At 35.8% G+C, this 18,275-nt stretch overlaps 2 protein-coding genes across 2 annotated transcripts in view; both read right to left on the bottom strand.

The window, feature by feature from the left end:
* LOC131037723 (iridoid oxidase-like) overlaps nt 1-9,335 on the bottom strand; it is a 32,747-nt gene extending 23,412 nt beyond the window's left edge. The window contains exons 1-2 of the mRNA XM_059222211.1: nt 9,042-9,335; nt 3,046-3,210 (exon numbers count right to left, since the gene is read on the bottom strand). Coding sequence (XP_059078194.1) covers nt 3,046-3,210; nt 9,042-9,335 — 459 coding nt within the window. The remainder of the gene's footprint in view (nt 1-3,045; nt 3,211-9,041) is intronic.
* A 36-nt stretch (nt 9,336-9,371) lies between these two features.
* On the bottom strand, nt 9,372-9,845 carry LOC131037724 (cytochrome P450 71B37-like). The gene has a single exon (XM_057969907.2). It carries the CDS (start codon nt 9,843-9,845, stop codon nt 9,372-9,374), a length of 474 nt encoding a protein of 157 aa, XP_057825890.2.
* Nucleotides 9,846-18,275: the final 8,430 nt, after the last annotated feature.

The raw sequence follows: 18,275 nt of genomic DNA, 5'->3' as shown, positions 1-18,275 counted from the left end.
TGTAAAATATATCTCAAAACCTCTTGTTCTACACACAAGAATGCGTATGGTTGTTCTCAAGTTGTGTGATTGATTAAGTGATTATATGAGGGTTGATCTTGAAATTAGTAACATGTCTTTGATTTCATGAGACCTTCCTCCAATTACTTGTGAAGAGTTTTGATTTATAGATTAAGAGGATAATCAATCAACGGTTGATATTGATCCGCAAAATTAATAATTGAGGCTGATTAAGATATCAAAGGAGGAGACTCCAAGTGACACCCTATATTATTGATGCAATTGGGAAGGACAAAGACCAAGAAGATTTAGATGGGGATGTGGGATTTGACAAGTGAGAGCTTTGAAACATGTGCAAAATAGAGGGTGTGGATCTTATAGGATAAATGGATAATTAAGATTTGATAAGAGGATTTTTAGATACGTGGGATGGACATGACAAGTGAACATAATGGCTTAAACATGCTTAGAAATGTGTAAACAAATTAAATAGATAATTAGTTTGTTTTAGTATATAATTATTGAGGGGGGATATTAGGAATTAAATAAATATTTTATCTTTATTTAATTATTACAGGCTCATATGCATAAAAATTAAATAAATATCAATTTGTTTTAAAGGTTGAATTATAGGAAAAATGGGTAAAATGATAAATTAATTAAAATAAATGATTTTGATAATTAATAGCTAGAAGATGAATGCAAAGGTCAATTAAATAGTTAGCCTTATTTAATTGATGTTCGAAGAGGATAAAATTGACTGTTGTCAAGGGTGAATGCTTTTAAGTGTCTACATTCATAATATTAAAAATGTATAAGATAAGAAGGCAATAAAAAATAATGTCCAATTTAAGCATATAGGATATTAGCAAACAATCCAAATAAAGCATTATAAAAACTTAAAAATACAACAGAAAAAAAAAGAGAAATAGAAAATTCCAAAGAAACATAAACTTTATGGGGGTGAACCCACAATAGTGGGTTACAATTTTTTGCCAACTTTGACACTGCAATATTCATTTTCAAAAAAAACTTTAAATTCAGACACCTATTACTTCTAAACCGTAAGGAATTTGTAGATGATGTCCACTACTGATTTGTGTCATTTTTTATGTAGACTCTGAATATTTTTTTTTGATAATTTTTGGAATCAATTTTTTTCTATTTTTCTATCTCCCTCAAAAACTAGTTTTTTTCAAAAAACAACATTTTTAAAGAGTGATACTCACTCTGTATAGCATAAATTTTTTCGATAATAGATATGAACGTGTTTCTTTCAAATTTCATTTTGTAACATCCATATCTAGTATTTGCAATTGGTTTTGTAACATTATCTTCAATATTTCATATTTTATTAAGATTTGAAGCTGAGTTAACTGTAATTTTGACATATGTCCATTTGATATTACATAAATTGTATATGTAACAAAAAATCTTTTTTTTTCTTTGTAGGAAAGAGAAATCCAATACCTAGTTCGTAAATATTTTTTAAAATTTTTTGGGTGACGTTTACTATTTTTCCATAAGCATTGAACAAAGAAGTTCATGTTCAGTGAAAACCTTACATTCATAAGAAATAAAATAAAAATATATTAATGAAATTAAATATATGAAAAATTAAACTATTTGGAAAGCTAATAATAAGGGCTAAATACTTAAAAAAACAAAACTTGTAAATGAATTCATTTGACCCCCCAAAAGCTAATGTAAATTTGGTTTTTTATCAGCATTTGATAGATGCAAATGAGACTCCATTGCAAGTATGATTTAGAAGTAGAGAGGTTCTATCCAAGAAATTTTGATCTAAGAGCCTTTGATCTAACTCTCTTCAATTAATCACCTCAAATGGGACCTCTTAAGGCTTAAATCATTATATTTTCTAAAAAATGTATGATTTCAGCAAAAGTCAGGATGTATGAAAGGCTGAGAACCAACATTGTGAGTTCACCCATGGGTTTATCCATAACACAAGGATATATAATCAATATTGATTCAAATCATGATTTCATACAGGTACACATGATATACCTTGTAACTCAAATCAAGTGAGACAAGGGAATGTGAACACACCATTTTTACCCAAATTATCCATTTCACTCAATAAAACATTAGGCATATCACAAATTTATCTTAAGCACAACATAAACATCCAACATGATATAATAAATCAACAAAACAATATCAATTAATTGCTACAATTGAAATCATCTAAAGCTAATATAATTTAGATATCATAGATTCAAAAATCAATAAGCATACCAATCATAATGTTAAATAGGATACCATCATCATAATCGCACATAATAAATATAGTGAATAGTGAAGCCAAAACAGTACCATATGTAGTTAAAATATATAACTATGTTTACATCCCATAATACATAGTCAAGCACCATGATTTCAATACAAAATATTAAATTTATAAAATATATTGATGATAATACAAAAAATCATCAATAAGTACCAAAAGAAATCCAAACAAGCATACGAGGCAAATAGGCATGAAGCATTACACACTTTCATAATATTGATCTAATGATTCATAATATCACATAACATAAACTTACATCAAATTTGGTAAGAGACCTAGTAAGTAGTTTCTACATCACCCAAATCTCATCATAAAATTCTTTGAACCTTATTTCTAACATACTATTTTAATATAGATGACTCGGTAATCTTGGAGTGGGGATTGCATGCAATTCTATAGCCTTCTTTAATACCATTCCAAAAGCATCACTCATATCTATTTTCTCACAATTCATCCCCATTGGAAGAGCCCAATTAAAGGAGTGGATTAAAGAAGCAATAGTAAAATGAACCATTTGATGAGCCAAAGGAAGTCCTAAGCATATTCTTCTTCCAGCTCCAAATGGTATCAACTCAAAATCTTGTCCCTTATACTTCATCTTACTATTCTCTCCGTTAAAAACCTCTCTGGCATAAATTTTAAAGGTTCCTTCCAAAACTCAGGATCTCTTCCAATTGCCCACACATTCACAATCACCATTGTGTGCTTGGGTATCATATATCCTGCCACCTCACATGAGTTATCTGCTCTATATCAGATTCTTCCACTCTTCGATTGAAACCAATTATCTCTTCTAATTCTTTTTGTGCTTGTTTCATTACATGAGGATTGGCAATGAGCTCCACCATGGCCCATTCTATTGTTGCGGCAGTAGTGTCACTACCACCAGACAAAAGTTCCTACATGATATAAAAAATTTCACATAATCAAGCCTGAAAATATTCAATCTAACTGCAAATTTTCTCTTTAATTAGTCACGATACTTACGATAATTAGAGCCCTGATATTTTCTAGAGTGAAATCATTGCCAGTCGAATCAAGCAGAATGTCGAGAAAGTCCTTTTCCTTGGGAAGACCTATTGAGAAACATGTGTCTCAACCTTGCAGTCTTTTTCTGGAAAATTCCAGAATTTGTTTGAGGTAGTTTTCCACATGTTTATGCATTGGAAAATGGTTAGTGAGTTGTTAAAAATGAGCCTTGTCCATAGTAGAATATAGATGGGCCATTTTTAGAGCCTTAATGACTCATTTTGTGACTTTTAAGAGGGTGTAAGCTAGGGGACAAAATTATGGACGGGATTACTATTTTAACCTGGTTGTTTTTCCATTTTGGAAATGTAAATGTCAAAAATGGGCACTATGTGGCATGGTGGTTAAGCCCATGGTTTTGTAAAACCACAAGTGGTTTCTAGGTTGTAAAATCACTATAAAAGGAGGGCTTGGGGAGGAGTTTGATAATTGAGTTTTTTGCAAGACTTGATGCTAGAAGGAGTCTCTCTGAGTTTGAGTTGTGGTGATGCGCTCCTGTAAGAACTTGCATTGGAAGTGTATTGTAATCAGCTTGATTTGATAATACATTGTGCGAGTTTTGGAGGGTGGGGTTTTTCTCCCAGAAGGGTTTCCCTACGGTAATCACTGTGTTATGTGTTCATTGCTATTTTGTTTATGCTTTATTGTGCATTTCTTGATATCTTAGTAATATTTAAGTTGAAAGTTGCATAACCGTCCTCTCAAGATTAGCGTAGGAAGTGTTTCCGCACACCTTTGCTTCCTTACAAGTGGTATCAGAGCCTGGCCAATTTTGGTTCTATTTGTTGGGTACAGGGTTTTTTGAGCTAATCAAGGTTTGAGTGGAAGCTTGTGCAGAGTATTTCATTTCTGTGTTGTAGGATTGAAAAGATGGCAAGCATTTCAGGGAGGATTGATGTAGAGAAGTTTTCTGGCACAAACTTTGAGATATGGAAGCTAAAGATGGAAGATCTGTTGATTGATCGAGATCTATGGGATGCGATTGATGAGAATAAGCATAGGCCCGCAGATCTGACTTTAGCCACACAATATGATGTGACTGATAGAAAAGATAAAGGTCTCATCAGATTGTGTCTTGTAGACTCTATTCTGATAAATGTCCATCAAGAATCTACTGCAAAGAAGCTTTGGAAGAAGCTAAGTGAGATCTACCAAGCGAAATCACTTGTGAACAAGATCTTCTTAAGGAAGAAATTGTATTCTTTGAGAATGGAAGAAGGTGGATGAATTTATGAGCCTCTGGAAAGCTTTAATATGTTGGTAACTCAGTTGACCTCTATTGGGGTGCCAATGGATGAAGAAGAAAGGTGCCAAATCCTGCTATGTTCGTTGCTAGACTCATGGGACAGCCTTGTGATGGCCATAGGGAGCACTGCTGTCATCTTGAAGATGGAGGATGTTGTCGGTTCTCTACTTTCTGAAGAGATGAGAATGAAGGTCTCTCTGAATGCCAAAGAGGATTTGAGTGTTCGAGGAAGACCAAAAGAAAGAGGCAAGAATGAAAAGCAGAATGGCCATTCTAAGTCCAAGAATAAGGGGAGATCAAAATCTCCTGGTAAGTCCAAGGTAATTTGCTGGAATTGTGGAAAGCCCAGACATTTCCGAAAGGATTGCAAAGAGGAGAAGAAAAAGAAGAAGAAGAAGCAAGATTCTGATTCTGAGTCCGAGAAGGAAGATGGAGATGCGTTCATCGCAGCCTTGGCCACTCGTGCAGGTGACAATGCATGGTTAATAGACTCAAGTGCATCTTTCCACATGACTCCTAATAGAAACTGGTTTAGTAAGTATGAATATTTTGATGGTGGTAAGGTGTATTTGGGTGATAACTCAGTACTTGATATTGTTGGTCATGGAAGTATTTGTGTGAAATTTTCTGATGGTAGAATTAGAAGATTTGATGGTGTCTTGCATATCCCAAGACTAGCAAGGAATTTGTTATCTATTAGCAAGCTAATAGATGCGGGTGTGCATGTACAATTTTCTGAAGCAGGTGTGAAAATGGTAAGATGTGCTATGGTGATAGCAAGAGGAAGCAGATTGGGTACACTGTACCAGCTTGATGCATGCACAGTTGAGTACAATAGTACTTCTGATAAGATTGTGAAAAAGACTACTCAGTTGGAAAAGGAGAGGGTTTCTCTTTCAACAGATGGTCGTGGTTTTTGGGTATCCAAGGGTGCTCTGTCTACCGAATCAAAGTTTCCTACAGAGAAGACCATGTTATGGCACCAGAGACTTGGTCACATAGGTGAGAAGGGTCTATGGACCTTGAAAAATAAGAACCTTGTTGATGGGTTGAATGATTGCAATCTTGAATTTGATTTTTGTGAGCATTGTATCTATGGTAAACAAAACCGCAGTCAGTTTTACTCGAGTTCTCATAAGTCTTCATGTATTTTGGATCTAATCCATTCAGATATATTTGGTCCAGTTGATGTTCCTTCTATTGGTAGATTAGTTTATTATGTTTCTTTCATTGATGATTTTAGTAGAAGAACATGGGTTTATTTTCTTAGGAGTAAAACTGAAGTTTTTGGTCATTTCAAAGAATTTAAAGCAATGGTTGAGTTGCAGACTGGAAAGAAAATAAAATGTTTGAGAACTGATAATGGTGGTGAATTTTGCTCCAATGATTTTGACACATTTTGTAAAGATTGTGGTATTAAAAGAGAGAAGACAACTCTGTATTCTCCACAACAGAATGGAGTTGCAGAAAGAATGAACAGGACCTTGATGGAGAAGGCTAGGAGTATGCTGAGTGGAGCTAGACTAGAACAAAAGTTCTGGGCTGAAGCTGTAGCCACTGCCTGCTACCTGATAAACAAGTCTCCTACATCAGCTCTTGTTGATAAGATGCCAATGGAAGCGTGGTCGGGCTGCAAGCCTTCACTTAGACATCTAAGAGTGTTCGGTTGCGAAGCATATGCTCATGTGCCAAAGGAGAAGCAGACAAAATTAGACAATAAAGCTGTTAAATGTATTTTCATTGGATACAATTATGGTGTAAAAGGATACAAGCTTTGGAATCCTGTTGAACAAAAGGTATTTTATTCAAGAAGTGTTATTTTTAGAGAAACTAAGCCTTCTTCTGTTACAGTGCAGCCAGAACAAATAGAATAAAAGAAAGATGTGATTCAACTACCTGCTACACCAGAGAAAGTTGAATTGAGGCTCTTAGAAAGACAAGAAGTCAAGGAGAGCTCTATGAGTTCTGAATCATTAGAGGAAGAAGAGGTACCTAAAGCAAAACCTGAAGCTGAACCTGAACCAGATCTTGCTCGAAGGTCTACTAGACAAAGGAAACCACCTGAAAGGTATGGATATTCTCCTGATGACTGGAGATGTATATTTGCATTGAATACTAACATTGATGAACCGAGATTTGTAGAAGAGGCTCTTGGTATGAATGATTCAGAGTCTTGGAAAATAGCCATGGATGAAGAAATGGCAGCTCTTAAGAGGAATGAAACATGGGACCTTGTACCATTGCCTAAAGGACGAAAGCCTGTTGGTTGTAAATGGGTGTTCAAGAAGAAGATGGGTTTAGATGGAAGCATTGAGAAGTATAAAGCACGTTTGGTTGCAAAAGGTTACTCTCAGGTTGAGGGAGTAGATTATGGTGAGATTTTTTCTCCAGTAGCCAAAATGACATCTATTAGATTTTTACTTTCTATTGCAGCAGCCTATGATCTAGAGATTGAGCAAATGGATGTGAAAACAGCTTTCCTTCATGGAGATTTGGAGGAAGAAATTTACATGACACAGCCAGAGCACTATGTGATGAAAGGTAAAAGTCATTTGGTCTGTAAGTTGAAGAAATCCTTGTATGGTTTAAAACAGAGTCCTAGGATGTGGTACCGGAAGTTTGATACATATGTGTTGAGTTTGGGATTTGTGCGATCTAAATCTGATCACTATATATATTTTAAATCTGATGGTGATCGTTTCTTGGTCATTGCCCTGTATGTCGATGACATGTTGTTTATTGGCAAAGGAAAAGGTTTGATTGCAGAGTTAAAATCTCATCTCTCGATAAAGTTTGAAATGAAAGATCTTGGTGCAGCTAGGCACATTCTGGGAATGGAGATTGTAAGAGATAGACAAAACAGAAAGCTTTGGCTAGGCCAGAGCAAGTATGTTGGTACTATTTTGAAAAGATTCAATATGCAGGATTCAAGACCATTGAGTGTTCCTATTACAATAGGAACAAAGCTTTCTAGTTCACAGTGTCCTACATCCCCATTGGAGATGGAAGAGATGAGTCGAGTACCATATCAGAGTGCTGTTGGAAGTTTGATGTATGCTATGGTCTGTACAAGACCAGACATTGCCCAAGCAGTGGGAGTTCTTTCTCGTTATATATCTAATCCAGGAAGAGCACATTGGGGTGTAGTAAAAAGAGTTTTCAGATACTTGAGGGGTACTTCAGAGTACTCGATATGTTTTCATGGAATAGGAAATGAGCATTCCTTAGATATTCGAGGCTATGTGGATTCAGACTGGGCCGGTGATGTTGATAGAAGAAGATCCGCCAGTGCATATGTGTTTACATTATTCGGTGGTGCAATCAGTTGGATGAACAAGCGACAGGCTGTGGTCACTTTGTCCACTACTGAGGCAGAATATATGGTAGCTACTCATGCCTGTAAGGAAGCCATCTGGCTAAAGAGATTGTGTTCAGATATAGAGTTCAAACAGGGTGCAGTGACAATTTACAGTGACAGTCAGAGTGCAATCTGCCTAGCGAAGAACCCTACTTTTCATGCCAGGACCAAGCACATTGATGTACAATATCATTTTGTGAGAGACATGATTGAGGATGGCAAGGTGAAGCTGAAAAAGGTAGAAACTTTGGTGAATGTTGCTGATGCATTAACTAAGCCCATGAGCACAGAGAAATTCAGATGGTGTTCAGAGTCTATGGGCCTCTCGGCCCCTAGCAATTAAGTCCATGATATTTTGGATCCCCTGACTCTTGCAAGGTGTTTGACAAGTGGGAGAATGTTGAGAAACATGTGTCTCAACCTTGCAGTCTTTTTCTGGAAAATTCCAGAATTTGTTTGAGGTAGTTTTCCACATGTTTATGCATTGGAAAATGGTTAGTGAGTTGTTAAAAATGAGCCTTGTCCATAGTAGAATATAGATGGGCCATTTTTAGAGCCTTAATGACTCATTTTGTGACTTTTAAGAGGGTGTAAGCTAGGGGACAAAATTATGGACGGGATTATTATTTTAACCTGGTTGTTTTTCCATTTTGGAAATGTAAATGTCAAAAATGGGCACCATGTGGCATGGTGGTTAAGCCCATGGTTTTGTAAAACCACAAGTGGTTTCCAGGTTGTAAAATCACTATAAAAGGAGGGCTTGGGGAGGAGTTTGATAATTGAGTTTTTTGCAAGACTGGATGCTAGAAGGAGTCTCTCTGAGTTCGAGTTGTGGTGATGTGCTCCTGTAAGAACTTGCATTGCAAGTGTATTGTAATCAACTTGATTTGATAATACATTGTGCGAGTTTTGGAGGGTGGGGTTTTTCTCCCAGAAGGGTTTCACCACGATAATCACTGTGTTATGTGTTCATTGCTATTTTGTTTATGCTTTATTGTGCATTTCTTGATATCTTAGTAATATTTAAGTAGAAAGTTGCATAACCGTCCTCTCAAGATTAGCGTAAGAAGCGTTTCCGCACACCTTTGCTTCCTTACAAGACCCACGCCTTTCCTCCTCGCCTCCAGCCAATCTTGTATGAATACATCTAAGCACTTATGTAATCTCCTTTGACTGACGGCCATATCACGGCTCACGCCCTGAGGATCCAGGAACCTCAAAAATGGATAAAAGTCGGCCAGGTTGGGTTTTCCGCCCAACTTCGCCAATTCAGCAAAAGAGTTCCTCAATTCTGCAGACTCTAGATTGTTGGGATCGAACAACTTCTTACTGAAGATGGCGTTGCTCATGAGATTGAGACCCTCGTAGAACACCAAATGTGCAATATTCATACTTTTTCCCCTCTGCTCGAAAACCGTCCGAATTGTCTAAGAGACTTGATCTCTTCTCAGATATTGCGGGACTTGGAGTTTGGTGGGAGTGAAGAGCTCTGTGGCAGCAATTCGCCTCACTTTCCGCCAGTAATCTCCATACTGAGCAAACACTATTGAAGATTCGTGGTGAGAATTAACCTTTGCTGCTTCTATCAGAGTCCGTCCTGCAAAGTTTTGGTCGTGGGTTTTGAAGATCTCCTTTGCCATTTCAGAGGAGGAAACAACCACTGCAGTTTTCATGCCGAGAGAGAGAGTCATGAGTGGGCCGTATTGCTGAGAAAGAGCCCACAAAGATTCATTGGGTTTTTTCCCCAGCTGGAGAATGTTTCCCACTATAGGCCAGGCAGGAGGTCCAGGAGGAAGATTTGCCCTGCTTTTCTTCTTTCTTCTCCCGATTAACTCTGATAAGAAATACGCCAGAAAACTGCTTACCAGTGCAGAAAACCAAATCACCCATTGCCCTTCCATTGAATGGATTTCAGATCTGCTTGGAAAGCAATTATTTGGTTGTATCAGCAGATTAGTATGTATAAAAATCTATACAGCATTGGGACAAAAATTCGTAAAGATACCAAGCAAAGCGTTCATGTAATCTGACAAAAATGTGGGATCCATTTGTTTATATATATAAACATATTTGGCAACGCCCATTGCCATTTGTACATAGAAATGTATCTTTGATCGAATACAATGTTCAGGTCCCTTTTGTTATATAATTTGATATACAAATAAAAATATCTTTTAGCTAGATACTATAGCTTTGAGCTGTTATTATGCGCGCTTGGTCAGATATAAATAAAGGAAGAAATTGATAGCTATAGATAAAGAAACTTCCAAAATTGATATAATATTTATGTTGGAAGTATTAATCACATCTACTTAATTAAATCTGCTGGCTGTCTGTATCGTCTCTGTATCGTCCATATCTTTCTTGGATTCAAATCGATTTCATCTCATTTTCTCCTCTTTGTCTACATTGTCACATCTGCAAACTCACACTCACGGGACCTGATTTAGAAAATATTATTTTATTGTATTCATTCTCTTTATCAGATGTGCTTAGTATAGAAAGTTATTGTTCATGTTCTAATAACTGTTCACTTCTTGTCCAATCAATCTCTCAATTACTAATTTTAAAAAAATAAAAAAAACACTAAAAGTCTATTAATAAATTTCACATGTATCAATAGCCACCTATTTTAAACATTTTTGGATCATAATTGGCTCATGTGTACACCATTATTGATACCCATAGCACATGACTTCTGGAGCATTTGTGCATTAGTATTGGCAATTTTAAGTGCATGATTAATGGGGCATCTTTAAGCAGGTATCAACGACACTTGTAAATGTGTGCTTTTTGACCCTTGTGCACATGATGGATCCCACAACATACATCATTACAACCCAGAAGCCAAAACAATAGCTATAAGCAGTTAAGTCACATGTGAAAACACCAAAAAAAAATTGTCAAAATCCAATGTACCATTTAAATCTGTGGGTGTTCAAATTTAACTATAACAGTTACTAGTAATCTTCCCCTAATATTGGAATCTATATTTTGTATGTACTCTTTTTAGAGTCCAGCTTTGCAAAGCTATTAAAAGTGCCCGAAGAAAGTTATCCAGATTGAATGTAAGAGTTGTAAACTATATAAGATGGTAAGTGTATAAATCTGAAGTTGTGTGTATGAAGATAGTTGTATTGTTTTATTTCGTTTAATATAAAATTTAATGTTAGTTCTCTATCTGTTTCATTTTATCTTCCTTTTTCAAACTATTGAGTGGTATCATAGCCATATCGGTCATTCTCACTAGGAGGAGAGGATGTTGGTCTAAATAAATATTCATCATGGATATTATTACACCTTACTTAAGTTTACTTAGGAAATGCATTTCACTGTAGTTTGGGTATGAGACACTTGGGTGTTTGTGCCACATTGGGATAGTGTGTGTAGGAGAATTTCCACCTTTTATGGTGTTGATCTTGTTACTATTTATCATATCCACTTCTTGTGGAGTGATAATACCATCTTCGGTGGGTGATCCACCTCATGTGGAATATTTTATTGTTTCTCCTATTTGCCACACCTATTTCCTACCTACCCTTGTTTCTTATTTAGCCACATGTCATGTTTGTGTGCTCACATATCCATATAGCCTTGCCTATATAAGCAGGCTCATCTACATTGTTTGTACAGACAATCATTGAACATCTTGTAATGATCCAGTTGATCAATATTTTCATCTTGATAGAATACAGTTTATTCCTATCATCTATTTTGTTCTCTCTTATTTGTTTTTTCTATTGCCTCTAGATCTTGACAAAATCTCACATGGTATCAGAGCTATTAGAGTGTCATTGGTTTGCCAATTGAGAGAAATTTGATGTTATTTGGGGTTGTGTATTTTGGAGCTTTCTATTGTAGGTTATTATTGAAGCTTGATGGGTCAAATATGAGGTTACCATTGGATTGACGAGGTCCAAAAAAGTTAGTTTTGCCTTTTGTTTCATCCAAATCGGATTTCAGAGGCCAAATCTGCATTTGAAGTTTGAAGGTGCGATGGAAATTTTCTAGAAATTATAATTTTGCAGGCAATTTTCAAATAGTAATATCCCACTCATCCAAAATCCTTTTTTCAAGCAATGTTTTTTGTTTTGGGGTAGAATTTCGTGATATGCACAGTGGTGCAGGAGTTTTTTGATTTTCGGATACAAGTTTTTTCTGAAATCGTGAAATCTCGATTTTTACAACTTTGGAAGCTTTGTTTGGGCTCATATGAACTCCTTTTTAGGTGCCATTTTTTTTGAGAGTGCATAATTATTTCATCTACTTTCATAATCTCCCATTTAGTTTGTAGTGATTTTGAGTAGAAATTGTACTTTCAGTATTTGGTAATTTTTTGGCCTATTTGGTACTTGTATTTTGCTTGGATTTCAGTTTAGATCACTAGCAGTATTTATTGAAGTCTCTTATATCTCATTTTGAGAAGTTGTAAAATTTAAATCAGAAGTGCACCTTGCCTTGTTTTGCAAGTGGCCCATTGTACACGAACTAAGTATAAAGTGCCAAATCATGATTTTAGGAGGGTGTCTTGTGTGAGCGTGCCTCTCTCAATCTTGTGTTTTTTCCTTTTTCCTACTATGGGTTCTTCTAATTTTCGTATCTTAACTCCTCATAATTATGCTACTTGGAAAATTGATGCATGGAGTAAACTTATGGAAAAAGGACTAACTCATTATATTGATGGAACTATTGTTTCTCTCGTTGATCCTAAGACTGATCCTATTGGTCACTTGGATTGGCTCACTAAAAATATCATGGCAATCGGTACCTTAAGAAAGTATGTATCAAAGGATCTCATTTTTTATATTGAGAAATGTACTATAATCAAGGATGCTTGGAAAAAGTTTCAAGACTTGTATGGTCAAGTTGATGAGATTAGGGGATATCAGATTGATAGTGATCTCACCATGTTAGATCCCAAGAACTTTGATAGTATACAAGATTATGTCACTAAGGCAAAAGAGTTGAGGGCACAATTCAAGGATTGTGGCATTGATAAGAAGGATACTCAATTGATCTTCAATTTGATGGACAAACTTCCACAAGAATATGCAGCATTTGTTTCTAGTTTCCAAACCCATAGGATGACAATGGGTTCAAGCTACACAATGCCTACATTTGATCCTTTCGTTGAAATGTTGATGATGGAACAAACTAAGTTGATAAGCATGGGCATTCTTAAAGCTTCTAAGTCTCAAACATTAGTGGCAAATCGAGGGAACAAATGAAATCAAGGAAAGGACAACTCCAACAATAAGAAATGGCAATCAAAGCCTAAGGACAAAGCACCACCTTCTCCACAACAAAGAGATTCATCCTCTTCCAAGAGGGAAAATTCACCAAAGAGGGAGATACCTACTTGTGCCTATTGTAAAAAGTTTGGTCACGAGGAGCATCGTTGCCATTCTAAGAAGATTGATGAGCTCACACACATCCTCAAAATGCACAACATTGATTTGCCTAATGTCTACAAGAAGGATGATTAATCAACTTCCACTTCCTCACAATCGAAAGGAAAAGGGAAAGCAATCATGGCTTCTACAAGTGGGAAGACTCACTCTGTTGGGACAAGAAAAGGACAAGCTCTTTGTGCTACTACAAGTCATGATTGAGGGAAATGGCTTCTAAATTCAGGGGCTTCTCATCATATGGCATCTTCGCAGTCTATGTTCTCTACATTTGAGCCTTGCACCATGCCACAGATTTTGATGGGAAATCATACATACATGGATGTGATTGGGAAAGGATCTATTTCTCTTTGGGATAACTCCTTCAATGATGTGTTGTGTGTACCCCATTTGACAAACAATCTTCTTTCCATCTATCAAATCACACATGGGGCAACTAATAGAATTGTGGAGTTCACACCTGAGTCAGTTTTCATTAGAGACTTGGAGACTAGAGCTATCATTGCGACTGGGGTGGTTGATCATGCATCTAGATTATATTCCTTTTCAAATTTTGTTGATGATGATGATTTCACATATTCTGATTTTTCACATGATAATCACACTTCTTGTGATGGTTGAGATTTTGAGGAGAGCTTTGGGTACTTGAACTTGGGGATTCTCACATGTGACCCTGTTCTTGAGCCTTGTGTTTCATATCCTCCTATTGATATCACATCACCTATTACACCCGATGATGCAAATAGTGCGACAGTGTTGCCTTCATCTGATTTGGTGCAGCAGGATATCTCATGTCTTCCAGGTTCAATTTCTTGGGATGATTACTTGACAGACATTGTAGGTTTGTTTGTGGAATCCTATATTGCAGATTTGGGACACATCTTTGATGATATTCATCTTCTCTTTGATGAAGACGATCCTTCTTTGATTGTTGCGAGGGAACACTTTGACCCTCTTGTTCATTCTCTACATGATCATTCTTTCAAGGTTGACATGATTGTGGATACTTATGTACAACAGTTGGAGGAGGTCTCTTTATTTTTTGAGGAGACATGTGAGTCTTTGGGACTTGTTCTACTTTCTTCTCCACTAGATTTTGGAGTACCTTTTTCAGCAGTTTGGAGCAATTTACCACCTTAGGAGGGGGTATCTTTCAGCATCGACATGGGGACACTTGAGCAGTTTTTAGAGACTTCCTTCATCATGAGTTTTTTTCATACATCTTCTCTTCATGATTGGGGAGATTTCATGGATCCACCTTTGGTTTTGTTTCTTCCTAAGGGGAGGAATATTGTTCGACATTCTTGGGGTAGTTTCTTCATTCATTCTCGAGCTTCTATTATTGGTGCAGATTCTACATTAAGGGGGGGCTTCCTAGCTTCTCTTCTTCTCTCATATGGGGGGGACTTTTTCCTCACCTGGGGTTTTGTTCCTCACATTCTTCTATTAGAATTCTCTTGTATAGCTTTCATCTCTCTTTTGGGGGAGGTTTTTTTCCCATTGGGGTTTTTTCTCTTTCCTCACTTTGTGAGAGATTGCATTGCATTGGTTTGCATGCATTTGCATTTGTACATGGGTACCTAACATGGCCACATAGCCGGGACCCATCTTGCATTGCTTAGTTGCATTGTAGACTTAAGTGCATTCCTCTAAGTTGCACTTAAGGGGGGGAGTTGGTGTAAATAAATATTCATCATGGATATTATTACACCTTACTTAAGTTTACTTAGGAAATGCATTTCATAGTAGTGACACTTGGGTGTTTGTGCCACATTGGGATAGTGCGTGTAGGAGAATTTCCCCCTTTTATGGTGTTGATCATGTTACTACTTTATCATATCCACTTATTGTGGACTGATAATTCCACCTTCAGTGGGTGATCCACCTCATGTGGAATATTTTATTGTTTCTCCTACCTACCACACCTATTTCCTACCTACCCTTGTTTCTTATTAAGCAACATGTCATGTTTGTGTGCTCATATATCCATATAGCCTTGCCTATATAAGAAGACTCATCTACATTGTTTGTACGGGCAATCATTGAACATCTTGTAATGATCCAGTTGATCAGTATTTTCATCTTGATAGAATACAGTTTATTCCTATCATCTATTTTGTTAGACTCTCTTATTTGTTCTTTCCATTGCCTCTAGATCTTGGCAAAATCTCACAGAGGATCATGGGCATCAGAAGATGATTTCTATTTTGCAAAAGAAGAGAAAAGAGATTTGAGGGAGTTTTGTAGTTTGAAGATAGAGAAGGTGACAAAGAGAAGGCACACTACAAGGAGGATTTCAAATCTATGTAGATTGACCACAATCAATTGTTATAGGAGGAGATTGCTGAAATTGTCAAAGTTAATGCTAAAGTCATTATGTATATTCCAAGTTACATTTTTATAAAGATATATGTAGATATCACCAAGCGGTTGATCAGTTTGAAAGATCATTGGAGAGCTAGTAGTTGTGAATCCCTACAGCCACTGTTCACTATTAAAGATCCCAAGCAAGTGCCAAGTTTATCAAGCAAATTGCTATCAAAGAAGATTAAGGTGCAGAAATAAAGGAGAAAGTTGTGCAAATTTTGTAGCTATAAAAAAGAAGTTGTTCATTTCTTTTGAAGGAGAAGTCAAGGGTTTAAGGATCCCTGACCACTCAGAGGAGAAAGCTGCCAGTTTGTTGTTTGTAGAAGTTGTTGTATTCTCAAGTGGAAAGGCTATAAGTATTACTGTATAAAGAATATTATTGGTTTAAGACAAAGCATGGAGAAAAGAATATTATTGGTTTAAGACGAAGCACAGAGCAAAGAGTCTAAATAAGCAACAACTGATCATGGAGATTTTTGAGCTATTTTGAGAAATCTGCTAGTCATTTTATAGTCCTTGAAGGTTTCTTGTTTAAAATGAAAATATTGGTAAAAGTTGTCAGTTAAGAAATTGTCGCAATAGTTGAAGAATCTATGAAAAAGATTAGATTAGAAGAAAATGCAAATCACAAATGTAGCTATAGTTATTGATGCTTGGTGAAATTAAAAGAAGAAGTGAAGTCAATGCTCGAGCAGAATGAAAAATGCAGATCATTGTAAAACTATTGAGGAATACACAATCATAAAAGGAGAGTGCTATAGAAACAACCAAGAGGATCCAAAGCCATAGTCAAGGAGAACATGAAAAGAGCCGTATCTCTCAATTAATTTGTCATTCTAAAGAAAAGGTGATTACTATTTTTATTATGAAAAGTTTTATTATGCATTAAGAAAGTGATCTGAAGATCATTTAGGTGAAAGATATCAAGTAGTAAAAATTCCGAAGATGCCTGAAAATTGTTTTGATAAAAGAGATGTCACTTTTTGCAGCATTTAGAAGGTGCCATAGTATGTTTTGTGTTGCCCATTTTGAAGTTGTCTTTGTAGATAATAGTGTTGAACACACCAAAATATTGGGGGGTGTGAATTAGTATTTTATTAAGACCCAAAATTTTCAACAATGTTTGTGTTTCAAACTCTATGTCATAAGTAAAATAGTTCTTGTTGAAATGAAATCCTAAAGAAATAGAACATACAAGATAATTGCACATGAAGGCACTAGATTTATGTGGAAAAGTCAACAAGGGAAAAACCAAGTGAGCAAGCTGCTTGGAGCTACTGTCTAAATCCTGCAGCACAAATATAACAGTAATACATTAAACTTTATTGGCTACAACCCAAAGGAAGCTGAAACTCCTTGAAAAATAATTTTATGTTTATAACCAAAGGAAGTTCACTACTCCTACAAATTATAATAGAAGCAGGCTATAACCTCAAGAATACCATACTTGGTAGGGATTGATGGTTAATTTCCTACTATAATATGTCTTCTCAACATTAGCTACTTTAAGCTCATAATCTTATCATTCCTACATGTCCATGTTACAACAAACTTGATCTTCTATTTTATACCCTAAACATTTTATTAAAAACATCAATTAGGTCAGCCTCAAGGTAAAGTGTAGATGAAATGTGTAACACCTAACTAGTCAGATAGGAAACACACATGCCAAGAGAAATCACACATTGCAGTTCATACCAATGTTTAACTGAGCCCAAAAATATCTTAACACATCCTCCAAAGTTCACGTAAACACAAATACATGGCGAAAATGTGAAAACATGCCCTGTTAGCCTAATAACTACAAATCACCCAAAATATCAACTCTAGACAACATGTAGATAAATTCATGCACATTATATGGTTTACCAAATATCCCTATACTCTCCTTTAACAATTTTAGACTATTTCATGTTGGCATAAACACTTGAACATTGATGATGGTGTAGACACCCAAAATTGTCATGTCTAATTAAATAAATATTTTATTTATTTAATTAATTCATTTATCCTCTTCTAGCCTTATTTCTCATTTAAATAAATACATTTATTTATTTAAATTATCATTTTCCTAAATTAAATAAATATTTTTATTTTAATTATCCCACTTCTTCTATTAATTAAATAAATTTTATTTATTTAATTAATTCATTAGCCTTTTCTACCCATGACACATGTCATTCATCTCTTAATTCATACACTACCTACCCCTTTCATTATTTTATTATTTCTTTTACCTACCCTCTAATCGTAGCCGACCTCCTTTTACACCTCTCAATCTTATCCCTCCATTTCATATAGTGTCTTCTATATAAGGAGATGCTTCCTTCATTATCAAACCCTAATATTCTAATTATTCATCCTAATGAAAGATCTTAAGGACTCGACTACACTACGATCCTACTTGCAACCACATTCCGTTCTTTGTTGAGCTCTTGTGCATATAAAAATCTAAGAGCAAATATATCAAGCAAGATCAATGGAGATAGGAAGAATGGAGATTCAAACCCTATTGGACATGTGATGGTATAATCTTTGTGATTTCTTTTGATTTGC

Source organism: Cryptomeria japonica, chromosome 6 (genome assembly GCF_030272615.1).
Source record: "Cryptomeria japonica chromosome 6, Sugi_1.0, whole genome shotgun sequence".
Classification (NCBI taxonomy): Eukaryota; Viridiplantae; Streptophyta; class Pinopsida; order Cupressales; family Cupressaceae; genus Cryptomeria; species Cryptomeria japonica.
This window is presented reverse-complemented; position numbering and strand designations above follow the sequence as displayed.